Source organism: Acromyrmex echinatior, chromosome 3 (genome assembly GCF_024713525.1).
Source record: "Acromyrmex echinatior isolate Ae372 chromosome 3, ASM2471352v2, whole genome shotgun sequence".
Lineage (NCBI taxonomy): Eukaryota > Metazoa > Arthropoda > Insecta > Hymenoptera > Formicidae > Acromyrmex > Acromyrmex echinatior.
In genome coordinates, this window is record NC_141854.1 from 9,026,081 (window position 1) to 9,041,026 (window position 14,946).

Consider the following 14,946-nt stretch of genomic DNA (forward strand, 5'->3'; position numbering starts at 1 on the left):
CATAGATAAAGCATCGATGAATAGGATCTTGGATCAGATGGGTGACTAAACTTTTGTATTTTTGTTAAACTTGGCAAAGAAGTTCACCTCATTTTGCTAAAATGATGCTATACAAACTATGGCTTAACATTAAGAAATAAGTGATAATATGAGAAAAATATCAGGACGCTCCGAGATTCGAACCGAAACTTGGATTGTGTTCCATTTCACGCATAACGTGCATGATATCATTTTATTCTTGTTTGACACTCAGCGAAGACTAACGACAAGGATAAAATAATATATCTCCTCCGAAATGGTAGACTTCTATCCTGCGCCTCCATCGAGGTTCAGTTCCACAATTCACGGTTAACTCTTAACCGATTCGAGGTTCAACTTATTCATTGTCTCTTCTAGAATTGGAAAGAGATGAGAAAGAAGTTGAATCTCGATTAAGAGTTAACCGTAAGTTGTGAAACTAGGCCTAATTCTCTTTGCCTTGACCGTGTTTCGATACTTCCGATATGTATATACAATATTTGATCAGAAAGAAACCTTCTCTGATTTGATATGTTGCCAGTACTAAAAATCTATATAGTATACGTAACGCGAACTATAGATGTTCAGTGCTGGCAGTTGTATATCAAAGCACAGCATAACCGACGAGATTAAGGCCCGATTGCACCAAATTACTTTAAATGAGGCTTAAAACTCTCTCTGTCTCGTTTTAAAGCGAAAGAGAGACAGAGACAGAGAGAGTTTTAAGCCTTGCTTAAAGTCAAAGTAAATTGGTGCAACCGGGCCTTAAGGGGCTCCGCACAATAAAAGGAACAGGAAACACAGAACAGAGAATAAGAATTTCAACCTATCAGAAATCATGTATTGTGGAATACACAGTTTCTGATAGGTTGAAATTCTTATTCCCTGTTCCTTTTATTGTGCGGAGTTTCTAAGGACGATCGGTCCTGGGAAAATTTTCGTGATTATTAATAGGGCACCGAGTGTGCCTGAGGATAATTGAATAACGATGACATTATCTCCACGATTAATAAATATTTTCAACTATTAACATAAATATTTTGATAATATATTATTAAATTAACTTAAAGTAACTTTTTTATCATATAAATGATGTATAAATAAGTACGCATACGTTTAATGCTATATCTTATATATTGCCGAAAAATTACAACTTTTTTCTGCAGTTATCATCTCCATTAATAATCAAACTCGGATGATAACATTACAATCACGGTTTTCAATAAAAATCGAGTATTATTAAGTTTTAAACATTTATACATGTTCTACGAAACTAACAAATTATGAAGTATCAATTTCTTACTCTTGATCAATTAAATTTTAACAGTTGCACAAATTTCCACGAACTGATCGTCTTTAATAGTAAGCTCGTCAGCTTATTATGACGGCATGAATGTAACCAGGATCTGTAGTTTAAAAAAATTAAATATCCCGCTTACTATTAAAAAATTATCTAAAAATGGCGGACTTCCGATAAATTCGCTTCACTCTCCCTTAATTTTTTCTAGCTTACACTGACAAAGCGCTCATAAGCGCCGTGAGTGCCAAATCGAACGCAGCTTGAAATGCAAAGCAACGAATATACGATACCTTTTTTAACGCGAGCAAGTATATGAACATATGTGAACGGATCTCGCGTCGACTGTCCGATTACATTCGTAGCGGCATCTCGTGCGCGCGCGAGAAAGAGAGTGAGAGAAAGAGGGAACGAGAGTAAGAGTGAGTAAGAGAGGGGGAGAAAAAGAGAAAGAGAGCAAATTCGCGAGTATCGCAACGAGAGAGTACGGGCGAGCGGCGGTGAACATATATTCCATATCGTACGACGTATTGTTCGTTTCGCGGAAATATTCAGAGAAATTCGGGGGGCATTCGGAGTACGCGGCTGTTGACGCGCCTATTTGCTCGCTCGCTCGCTCGCTCGTCCACCCGCCCGCGAGAGAGAGAGACTTGTCGTCGTCGTCGTCGTCGTCATCATCGTCATCGTCATCGTCGTCATCGTCATCGTTCGTCGTCCTCGCGCTGTACCCGCGCCACGCACGGATAGCGCGCGCGACTCCGCGATCGCGCTCGTCGACTACGATTTTCGTCGTCAACTCCGATTGGACATCAGTCCCGTCGTTATCCCGTCGGTGGCATCGGATATCTCTTTACGACTGCCACGGCGAATGTGGAAGCTTAACGGTGTGTTACGGCTGTCGTGCCACCGCCGTCGTTGCCGCCACTGTGCATCTTGTGCGTCCGCGGTATTCGTCGCTTACCACCGGATCCCAACGGGGTACCATTACACGGCGGTGAAACGGTTCTCGTTTGCAAGGATCTGATTGTCAACCCGATTGTGCGGTGCCCTCGAGAAGAAGAGCGAGAGAAACGAAAAAGAAAGAGAGAGCGAACGAACCGGAGGAGGGAGAAAGACGAATAGAGGGACGGAAAGCGAGAGGAAGAGAGAGAGAGAGAGAGAGAGAAAGAGAAAGGAAGAGAGAGAAAGAGAGAGGCCGCCCGCTGGTTGTCCGCTCCGTTGCTCCACACTTTCCTCCTACCCAAGTGGTATCAATGTTGTCTGGCAATGGTGTGTAAGGAGAACGTGGTATCATGGTTTGGGAATCTGTCCAGGTAATGTGGAAGCATCGCCGCGCGATCCCAACGCGCGCATCTTCCCGAGATATTTCAGGAGTAATTTTGCGTAACCGTTGAGAGCGCGTCGTGTCGCTCTCGATGCGAAGCGTGCACGGTTACAGCGACTCAGGGTTGTATCTCCCTCACCCTTATCCGTTGGGCGATCACCATCGCCTTAAATCTCGTTTCCTGAAAATATTACAATTATGATTTCTCCGCATACATTCTCCGTTTTATTTCGCATATATTCCGCGAAACACGCTCTTTGCACTCACGAATTTTCGGTCAACGTCCGTGAGATATATCGTTAGGAATTTTTAAATACACTTTATTGTATATGTTACGTTATTTCTTCTACATCACATTAACTGATGCTTCTTGAACCAACATTGAATTGAACACAATTGTATTCTTTGTTATCTCGTAGTTCTATGTTTCTTGTACGATGTGACTCTCTCGGTTATAAAAAATTACTTATTATATTATGTTTTCTATTATTCTAAGATCTCTTTGCATACTACCTTTGCGTTACTTGCTTATTTTGTAATTTTCAAACGTTTCGTCAGTATAATAAGTAATACTAGTATGTCGAATAAGAAGCAAAATAATTATGTACAATAGGCTACAGTTTTAATGGTTCTCGACATAAGTTTGCCTTTAATATAATACTATATTATATATGTATATTGAAAATTATACAAATGGTAAAAGATAAAGAGTGAAAAAGATTTAAAGACGTAATGAAGCAGAATATACTTCTATTATATTTATTTGCTTTTGTATATTATAAGTTATTTTTTATAAAACTACTAAGTTATCACACGAACTTTTAGACTCGAATGTCTTTTAACTCAAAATATAATTTAATTGTATTACTTCATCATTTTCATTAAAATTATCGATTGAATATGTTGAAAATTCAATAATTATATATTCTAATATTTATAAGAGAATAATTAATCTGCATTTAATTTTAGATAAATATAAAGTATTATTAAAAATAAATGCTTACATGCGAAATAGTCGTATTGCGCAATAAAAATATCCTATTTAAATGATAACATCGAAACTATTAATGCTAAATGATGGAAAATTAATATATTATATACATGTCATTGAAGTTTTATACTTATATATATATATATATATATATATATATATATATATATCTTTTATACTTCACACATATTTTTTTTAGTATTATTTCTAAAAAACCAAAATAATTAAATTATTACCTCATTATTCAATGCTTTACTTCTAACTAAAATATATTACTTATAATTATGCGTAATGAATGTATATATTATAGTAATATATAGAATAATTTATATTATATTTATTATATGTATATTATGATATGAAAAAATAATCGATAACAAAAAACAATATAAAATGATTGAATTATCTATTTTTTAAAGTTTATGTAGTAACAAGTTTATCGAAAGAGATATTATAGTGAGATAGAAAGCCAATGCATACATATTTAGGATTTTAATACTTTGATTTTAAATTAGCATAAAATTATGATATAGTGATGATTTGATGATATTGCTATACAATATCGTTTGATATTAATCTATATTTTGTCTGTTCAGTTATAAACGTATCGATGTAATGTGCACATTGCTGAACATGTGCGTGCCATTTGAGGTACGATATCTCGGTACGTGTATCGAGGATATCGGCAAGCGGGACTACAATGACCTACGTGATGTGGAACACCATGCAAACAGCGCCTCGGAGCTGGCTGAGTTGACTTCCAGCGTGACAGATAAACGCACGCGAAGAAAACTGGCTCTCTACATGGCACTGTTGCACTCGTGCAATTACGCCTGTGCAGTGATCTTGTACAAAAATCTGTCGAATTTTGATCATCAGGAGATCACCAATCTGTTAAACGGGACCACTTTCAGCGTGGACGATCAACCCCTGGAAGAATTGCTACTGCTGTATACGATGGCACTGAATCATCCAGCGTTCACATACGAACAGAAAAGCGTATTCGGCAACATATTCATTAAACTCCAGGAAGAAGAAGCTCGTCTGAATCTTTCAAAGATAAACTCTTCTTTCAAACCGACCCAAGTAATACACAATATTTTATTTTTTCAAAAGACAAAAAGTTAATATTTTCATGAAAATTGACATTTATTTTTAATTTATTGAATTGTCTTATGTTTACTAAATTATTTTTTTCCTTTTCAAAGTTCTTAAAGAATAATTATTGAAATTTTAAAGAGTATTACGATATATTTACTTTGATTTATCGACTGTAACAGAAAAAAATATTTTTTGGTTGGGTATAAAAATATATGTATATAAGTATGCGATATATATTATTTTAGATTCATTTATTAATTTATAATAAATTTAATAATTTTTAGTTTTTAACATGCTTCTATAACATTGCAACTGTGATTATATTAATTTGTATAGTAATGTAGTAATCCGTTTAGTTATTTTAAAAGTTGGAAATTATTTGATTGTATAATGTACATATAGTTTAAATTTATGCAGGGTTGTACACCGTGCATGAGTACAAACGAAAGATTAATGGAGCCTGAGATACCGGGTAGCTGCTTAATGCCACCACCGCCAATGCAATCTTATCATGGTACGCTGTATTGCATAATTCTTAAATATCTATCGAAAAATAAAACGTGTAATAATAATAATTTTAACAAATTACAATTATGACATAACATGAAGTCATACAAAAAGTATTGTATAGTGGAACTATTTAGCAGTATTAACATTCCATTTTTTCAAAATACAAAGATATAATTGGTTAATGTTTACTTTTGCATTTCTTATTTAACTTACTGGAACTTACTCAGTTTAGTTGAATACAGCTTAATAGGATTAGAGAGTGATAACTATGCTAGCAATAACATGACAATTTGTTTATGCGTTATAAATACTGCAAAGCTATTCATATTTTATCTAAAAATTTTTCTGTCTTAAGTTGAATAATTGTGTAGAATATCTTCTGTTAGAAAATCTATTTGTACGTGTATATTTTAAAATGGTTGAATAATTTAAAATTTTTTATAATTAGAAGTCATTTAGTGATTTTTATATTCATTATGTATTCCTTATGCTATAAAATTTATGTATATAGTTTATTATATATAAGAATCTTTACATTTTATTTGTGAAACAAAATTACTTTACATATAAACAAAGAAGGTCTTATTTGATTAAAACGGATCTTTGTGTCTAATAACATTTTGAATTTTATAATATCCAGTTCAAAATGATTTTAAATACAATAATATTAACCGCGTTTTTACGTTTGAATTACATATTTATGTGCATTCTCTGAATTAAAAATTTCTTCAATATATTGATATATTGTGTTTAGGAGAAATGGGAATGAGGAATAATGCTATAGTCACGGGAGTACCACCTGGTCTCACGATACCTCCACCAGGACTATGTTTGCCTGGTCCAGAGCAAATGCCGATGGGATCTGGCGGTACAACGCAGTATGTTCAACTCGGTTTTCCATCCATGAACCATATGCCTCCTTGGCCAAGTCAGGTTATGATGGGAAATCAGCTGATGTATCACACCAGCGACGTGTTAGCTTATCCCGCTTCGCCCTTAGTCAGCCGCCAATCCTCGCCATCTCAGTCACGATCTCCTAGTCGCAGTAATTCGCCAATGAGCCGTAGCAGGACTAGTGTTAACTCGCGCGCCTCATCCTCGCAATCTACCCAATCCATCTCAACCAGTCTCATATCGTCGAGCGTCTCAAATAGCCAGACAAGCAGCTCCGTTTCGAACACTACTAACAGCAACAATTCTCTGCCGCCTTTACCAGCGCCCGGTGCAAACAGAAGTCTTCCTAGTCAATCGCCATTACTCCCATCATCGCGATCCGTTCCTTTATCGAACTCGTCGGGTTTCTCTCGGCATAATATCGATAATACTCCATCGTCTACTCTGATCTCGGCAACTCAATCGAAACAACCTCCACCACCGCCACGACTTAGGTCATCTAATTCTGGCGATTCCCTTCGAGAGACTTTGAGTAAAGAAATGCCGAATTTTAAGGGTAACCTACAGAACTTCTCTCGCGATGAGGTAAGTAAAATCACGTTTTCGTATAGTAATCATTTAGAATGTTTGTGCAGACAATATAATTTGCATATATGTACAGACAATATAATTTGCATATATGCAATTCGAAACTGAATTATTCATATGTGCGAATTATAGATCAGAAGAATGAGTGACGAAGACTTAAGGGACATCGGCTTGACACCGAACGCAGTGGGACAATTGAGGAGTATAGTTAAAAGTCAAACCAGCAATGGCTTAAATCAGATTTCAACGGATAAGAAGCTGGATAGCGTAAGCAGTACCTCACATTCGCTCGCCGAATCGATGGAGAATGAAGTAAGGCTTAAATATAATGTCGCACATAAAATATGAAGACTTCAAAAATTTTTTATTTAATTCGAGTAATTTTTTCTTAGCAAGAATCGAAAGATATCTTATGATAACTTTTAAAATAAAAACTGACTGAAAGTAGTGTTATATAAATTAAACTTTAATATATTGAAAACTGCGGGATTTTTTTACTTTAAATGTTGATTTAAGAAATAAATAATGTGTTAACAAATAATTAATAATAAATATTAGCTTTACAAACAAGAAAATATTTTGATTGACATCTTATATAAAAACATAATATATGATATATAAGATAAGATTGTAAGCTTCATTTTTTTTAATTAAGTAAATTAGAATAAAGTTATAGACTTCCACTCTCAGAACCTGATAATGTAATTTGTAAATTGATGTTGTATTTAACGTATTTTTTTTTTAATTTATATTATACTTGTTCTAGGCATCTGGCGTAGAGGTTTTGGGGGATTCAAGCAGTAGTACAAGCGGGAAATCGATGCCATTACAAGAACACCATCCGGCGGTGCATCATTATCACAATCATATGACTACTCCAAATGTACGGCGCTATCCTGGTATGCCATCGATAGATCCGGCGCAAATACAAATGTATCCTGCACCACCAATGTATACAGCTCAGAATTCACCATGTTATGCTTGTCTCACTGTACCAGTAGCTGGAATGCAAAATCGATATTCGAGGTATATATGAATGAATTTTGTCAGTGCTTTACATAATATTTTATTTAATTAAATTGTCTTATGTTAGAAATATTAAAAGTCAAAAAGTTAAGAAAAAATCTTAAACGAAAAAAGTAATGTTTTTTTGTGATATAAGCGAACGAAAGCTAATAGAAATATGTTTTTTGAAATTTGTATATTTACAGAATTTTTTTTTTTTACAGAATAGATTTAACATATAGGAACTTGGGATTGGAACAATACTTAACATCAATACTTGACATTTAATATTTAATACTAAAGAATTACGTAATCAATTGCCTTAATATATATCATTTATTTTCAGATGTAATGCTCAACATGTGTATTGCCTTGGACAACTGCAAGCATTGCGACTCGACTCCGAGAGCAGCCGGCACTGTTCCCAAAGCAGCAGTTCTGATAGTACCGGTAGTAGATCACCCCCCGAGACACCACCGGCTGCGCCATGGGTCAGTAGCAGCAGTGGCGGTGACAACAACGTTGCGCCGCCTGCCACTGACCATATGACTTCCGCGCCGGTGCATTCCACGGCGACGGCTCCGCCACATGTCGTGTCAGCACCCCAGCAGTCGTCAATGCAATCGTCGGTGCCACCGGAGAGCAGGCAACTTACCAGAAAGAATTCGCAGACACGCACGATGCGACAGAAGAGCCAGGGAATACTGAACGGGGCCGGCAATGGTAACGGTGGACCGCCGAGTCTGTCGCACTGTGTCACTTTCCCGGCGCCACCGACACATTCACAGCTCACGTATCTGCCGCACGGTCACTTCCCAACTACGTTACGTCCCAGTAGCGGTATTTACTCCAATTTTTTGCATGGGCCTTCCGCACGACCAGCTTATCAACCAGCGTATCAACCGAACGGCGAGATTATGTATCCATTCACGGGACATCCCGCATCTGGTAGCACTCCACCGCCGCCACCGCCACCGAACGCAGCTGCCGCAGCATCAGTACAAGCATCGTACATGTCACCTACGCCGGTAGTAACGTATGCAGCAGCGGTAATACCACAGACAAAGATCTCTTGTTATAACTGCGGCAGTAATAGTCATCTCGCAATAGATTGCAAGGATCAGACGATGGAAGACATTACGAAGAAAGGTACGTCCTCTTAATATCGAACGTTGTGTGAAGAAAGAAGGTTTTTGATTCACTCGATGCGTAATCAAAATAAAACTGGTTTTTAAACGAATTTAATCTAATCTTGATGAAACCTTTATTTAAGTGGAGATATTTAGATAATCGGAAAATAAAAAATTGAAAAGGAAGATAATGTTACATAAAATTATTTATATAAATCTATATTTTAAAGAAAAAATTTGATCGATTTGAACTATTTTATGCAAATTAGGATAAATTTAATACGCCTATGGATGCACTATTCTTAGTATGTTTATATTATTTGTTTTACTTTTTGTAGCATAATATTTCATAACTGCTGCATATACAAACCAGCACTTGAATACTGAATGGTTTCACCTGTAATCACACATATTACTCACATATTGTCATCACAAAGAACACGAAATCCTTTTACTTTCAGCCCAATACCGACTGGATTACACGATAATGAAGCAAACTGGGGAGTGCCCGAGTTCCGACAAGTGATCCCCTGCCATGGACCACTCTGCTACCACTCGTCACAATTATCACCGCCACTATAATCGCAATTATTGCCATCATCGTCATCACCAATATCACTATCGCTATCATTTTTATCATCACCGTTACCATCACTATCACCATCACCATCACCAGCACATCTGTCATTGTAATCACCAGTACGCTAATGCGAATCAATTTAAGGACAAGATGTTGCGAAATGACAACCGATATTGTTCCTCCTTTCACTTTTCGGTAATTTTTCTAAATACTTTATTCTATAATTGGAATAATGGTGATGACGATATTAATGTGAGTACTGATGCTGACGATGACGGTGACGATAACATCGACGCCAAGTATGACAGCGACGAAATTTTTCTAACTGAAGACATTTCGCAGTTTATGGTATGGGGTACATCTTTTGCAAGTTCTTATGTATGATAGTGATTGAAAAGTGATCTAACTAAATGTAATATATAATGTAGTAGTATTGTACAAAGAAAGAGCAAAAGCGAAGCGAGAAACAATTGAAAGACCGCGTTATATGGAACACAATTTTTTGTCTGTGTTTCTTTTACTGTAGGACACGTTTTGAGAGATTTTTGGGTTTAAATAATGACTTACGTCCTTCCAGCGACACTTATTGGTTACTTATCACTGTGACTCCCATCTCGGCAGTGCTCTTATTTTTTCTCCTATGCCCTAAATTCTCTTAACGAGTAGCTATAAGAAAAACGCAAATGAAAAGGATAAAAGATATATTGTGCCCCAAACAGGAAAGGAGCGAAAAATTATACGAGATTCGAATATATTTAGCAAGCGATACTTTAACTTCTAATCTACCATGTCTATATGCTATTACTATTACTATTAAACTATAATTATTACTTCTACTATCGTTATTGCGCCACGACGTGTTTTTATGTATATATATTTTTCTCGATTCTTACGTGCGCAATGAACCGATAATGACATGTGACAAAGAAAAAAGCGTGTAATATATATACGAAATGGTATACAGTACGCATGTGTTGTGCGATGTGTGCGTGTGCATGTGCTTATGTATGTGTGTACGCGCAAAAAAAAGATAGAATGTAAGAGGCAGAAATAAAAAAATGATAGAAAAAAAGAGGAAAAAGCGAGAAAGAAAAATGGAAAAAAATAGTGAAGGAACAACATACCAAAAGTGTTCGATCATCTAGCTGCCGTTGCGCTCCTATGTGTGTTTGTTTCGCTTACATATGCGTGCATGCTTACGTATGTTAGTGCGCACGTGCATGGATGTGTGCGTGTGCGTGCGTGTGCCTGTGCGTACGTGTACGTGCGTGTGCGTGTACGTGCGTGTGCGTGTGCGTGTACGTACGTGCGCGCGCGCGCTCGCGCGCGTGTGTGTGTGTGTGTATATGTGTGTTTATGGTAAAATCATGAAATATATGTTATATGCATCCTATATATAATATATATTTCGTAATTATACATATGTTTTTGCTGCTCACAACTTGTTTCTTATCTTATACTTGTAGTTAGACGGCGATCCTCATATTATTTATACACGAGTAGTCATGCGATTGCACGTGCATTTGAAACGATTTTATACGACTTTTATCGATTGCCCATGTATTTGAGCGTAATCAACGTTAAGCTTTTTTACGCGTTTGGTTGCAGCAATTAATGTGTTAAGCGTGGTTAACTAAATCCTCTGTATTTGTCTGCATTGTGGAACTATTATTTAAAATAGAAGAATTGCGCTGTCTCTAAAAATTGCAAATTTTTTAAGAAGCGTATTTTCATTGACGTAGGTTTGAAAATATTTTTAAATTGACTCAGTAAAATATATAAGTATGATGTATTTTACTTAAAAGTTTTGTCAATTTTTCCACCTTTTTGTTTAGGATATCGCCCATTTTTTTAGCTTTAAGCTATTTAACATAGTACATGTCTACATATTTTGCGACACAAGTTTTTAAATACATTTTTTAAAATTTATATAGTTAATTTATTATGCAAATGTAAATCTTGTTTAATATGTCAAAAAATGAAATGGATTAGTTAACCAAAGCTGCAACACTGTTGATGCAATGGACTCTTAGGGAGCAACGCAGGGTAAAGCTGAATATGAGTTGAGTGGCAGCCCGCTAGCAAAATTGCTAGTGCATTTAAAACAATCATTCGGATTTTCATCAGCGAATGCGAAATAGCTCGAACCCTTTGTACATGGACGAACTTTTATGGTTGAATCTTAAAGACGAAGACTTTCCTCTTCACAGAATCATATATTTTCTTGTACGAACGGTCGCAATACGCAAAAGTGATTTTTGATTAAAAAAAGAAAACAAAAATGAAAGACGATAGATATAGCAATGAACAAAATAGTTGGAAAATATATTAACTAGATAAAGAGAAACCGATAAAAAATGGAGGAAATTGTGCTGTTTGTAAGAAAGTTACGGAAACGACTAAAATGCTATTATTATGTAGCGTTGATAAGCCAAATCGGACATTTTCCGAAATATGTAAAATGCCTTCAGACTTTATTTAATTTTTTTCAGTTGTCAAACTCGTTATTATGGCAAAATGTTATTAAATGAAATTAAATTATACCGATTATCAATAGAAGGTATCAAGTTAAATAAATTTCGTTTAATAAAATAATGTATTTGGTCAATAACTAGAAGTTGTCAACAAAAATTGCCTCTCCTAATTGTATAAACAATGTAATAGAAATAATATTGTTGTCGTTTCACATTTGCATCACTGTGATTTCTATATAACAGGCAAATCGAGAAACAATGAAACAAATTTAATATTAAATGTCCGGTGAGGCTTTACGATTTGAAAGTAAGCTGCATATTTTTTTCGATTGATTGATTTGTGACACATCCTTCTCATTATATTATAACTGAATTTTATTAAATATATACCGCTTAAATTTGCTACACAATAACGGCATAATTCAAAAATTATTTTTTTAGTTTGCAAAAAAAAAACAAATATAAAAAAAATATACCTTAAAAGAACATAATTTTATTCCTCTATAATCAATAATTATATCAAAATTATATTTTAAAATTAAAATTTATTAGAAAATTTTAATTATTTGAAACATTCAGACTAATTTTCTGAAAAACTTTGTTTTTTTAATCAATCGTAGCAAGTAAGCGACATTAGGAATATAATTAAGAGAAATGGAAACTGCTTGAAAATCAAAGCATAATGTAGAAAACATTTTTTACGAATTTGGCCTGTAAAGAATGTAAAAAAAAGCAAAATTTTGACATATAAACTTTTTTAACAAAGCTTATTGTTGTCAAGAAATCTAATATAAAAAATGAATAATATATAGTTTTACATGAAGTATTTGTTAAAACCAAATTAACTCTTTGTTGACATTCTCCATTCACTATAAATCTGAAAGATATTATGGCGAATTCGATTGGAAGCACTAATGCGCATTGGTGCATATTAAAGCCATTGTACACTGATTTAATTTTGAGTAGAAAAATAAAATGCAAGTATTTCGAATGATGAAATATTATATATTTTACATAATACATATTATTACATATTTTACTTAATAGTACAATAAAATGTATTGAATATTTCACGATTTAATCGATTTTTATGTTTATTTATAAACATATCTTTACGTTATTTTGTATATGACGTCTTTAATATGCACCAGTGCGCACTGAGTGCGTCTAATCGAATACGTTATTAGATAATTCTATCCGTTATACACTTCGCGCTAATCATTTCCATAGTTCTTGGATGCAGCATTTTTTTCGCATTTGGATAAATTTTTGCGAGGAAAGATCAATGGCCGAAATATTGTTCCTGGAAAAATATTAGCCCTAGCTTGTTTGTAAAACCAGCCCTAAATATTAAAAGGGTTGACGATTGGGCATTAGATGTTGCAGTTCCTGTTACTGTTAAAAATTACAAGAATATTAGAAAGACGATATGTCGTGTATGTATATACAATTGCTAGAAAAGTTGATAGGAAGGGCTTGATCTTCGCGATTCCTTATTCTTTTCCAGACAATTACAAATTCAAAATAAAATCAATAATATATTTCAACATTGATTTGAATAATTTTCATCATGATTTCATTTTTTATATCCTTTTAAGGTCATATTTTGATTTTTCGAGTCGTTTCGGCATTGAAATTTTTCTAAGAGCTATGAAATATCTAAGAGCACAATGGCTGGAAAATGATAGAAAAGAGTACAAGATTCTATCAAATAATATCAAGGTTACTAGTTAAAAATTTGATAGGGGTCAAAATAATCGCTTTGACTTCTCGAGTGTTAAGACAAGTTGATTACGTCCGTTGTTAAATATATATCAACAAAATGTGTCGAACGAAATTTGTATAGCGACTGTGAATAATGCATATTACTGTTCATAAGTTGTGAATATGGATGAATTAAAAAAAAAACTTTATAGAAATGATCAATCAAAAAGGAAATTCACGAGATATTCTAGATTAGATTACGCATTTGTCACAAAAATGTAAAGGGAGTACAAGATGTATAGTAAAAATAATAAAATTATAAATAAAAGAAAAAAATCTAGAATTTTAAGAGCGTACTCTTCTAAAGAAATAAGAAAGCCTTACTTTTAAGTGCGTACAGCTTATTGTTAGTATGTATTTAATCTTCGCGAATACTTAAATGTAATTATATTCCTGTAAACGTAATTATATTATTGGAAATATTTAAATGTACTTTATATATCGACTAATAATTTTTTTTCTTAGTAAATTCCTTTTTTTTATCATTTCTCTTACGCTATAGAACTGATTATTTTGATACTTAAAAATTTTAATTATACAAAAAATGAAGTTTTATGCGTAAATCGAGCTGAAAAAAATTTATACTAGAAACTTTAATCCAAAATCAATCACATTTAATAATAAAAGTAAGTACCTAATGATGTGTGTGTGTGTGTATAACATAAAATAAATAAATATGACAATTTCGATCGTATAACAAATAATCGGTTTAATATCAAATTTATTATAAGTTCAAAGTTTAATATCAAATTTATTATAATTTCAAAGTTATAAATATTAAGGTTTATTGTGCTCGTTAGTACATATGATTATCAATTAATTATTAATATAATTTTACGTATAAATTCGCATTTTGGTTTTAAAGCACGTAAAATTAAATGATATTTGTAATTAAAAAATTAATATCCAGTCGAAGTCAAGTCGAAGCCCGATGAAATTGTCATATTTACTTATGCCGTACTTACGTTATTTATATTTTTTTTAAATTGGTCCGCATCCATTGGAAATAGTAATATTTTTCGTGCTATTAATATTTGTGTGTGTATATATATATATATATATATATATATATATATATATATATATATGTATAATTGTGTATCGCGAAAAATATCATTAGATTCTTGCTGGCCTATTAATAAAAATGCCTAGTCAGAAAGGTATATGCGCTTTAATTCTAAGGTGCGGAAATACGAGATGCTTAGAGCAGTATATTTAATAATATTAAGTTAATATTAATATTAATTTAATCATATCAGTTGACATTTCA

General features: G+C 33.8%; 1 protein-coding gene across 2 annotated transcripts; it reads left to right on the forward strand.

Annotated features, from left to right (window-relative positions):
- Positions 1-1,521: 1,521 nt before the first annotated feature.
- On the forward strand, positions 1,522-14,128 carry LOC105146349 (uncharacterized). 2 transcript variants are annotated; one of them, XM_011056534.2, is made up of 8 exons: positions 1,522-2,628; positions 4,227-4,716; positions 5,134-5,245; positions 5,996-6,720; positions 6,856-7,035; positions 7,490-7,749; positions 8,075-8,877; positions 9,320-14,128. In XM_011056534.2, the coding sequence occupies exons 1-8, from the start codon at positions 2,582-2,584 to the stop codon at positions 9,382-9,384; spliced, it is 2,682 nt and encodes an 893-aa protein (XP_011054836.2). In that variant the 5' UTR covers positions 1,522-2,581; the 3' UTR covers positions 9,385-14,128. The 2 variants fall into 2 exon arrangements, with proteins under 2 accessions (XP_011054836.2, XP_011054837.2); XM_011056535.2 differs by having other exon boundaries at positions 5,149-5,245.
- The last annotated feature ends 818 nt before the right edge of the window (positions 14,129-14,946 follow it).

Coding starts and splice junctions, on each gene's coding strand:
- LOC105146349 (XM_011056534.2), top strand. CDS start 2,582: ATGGTGTGTAAGGAGAACGTGGTATCATGGTTTGGGAATCTGTCCAG. Junction 6,721..6,855: donor AGAACTTCTCTCGCGATGAG/GTAAGTAAAATC, acceptor TGCGAATTATAG/ATCAGAAGAATGAGTGACGA. Junction 7,036..7,489: donor CCGAATCGATGGAGAATGAA/GTAAGGCTTAAA, acceptor TACTTGTTCTAG/GCATCTGGCGTAGAGGTTTT.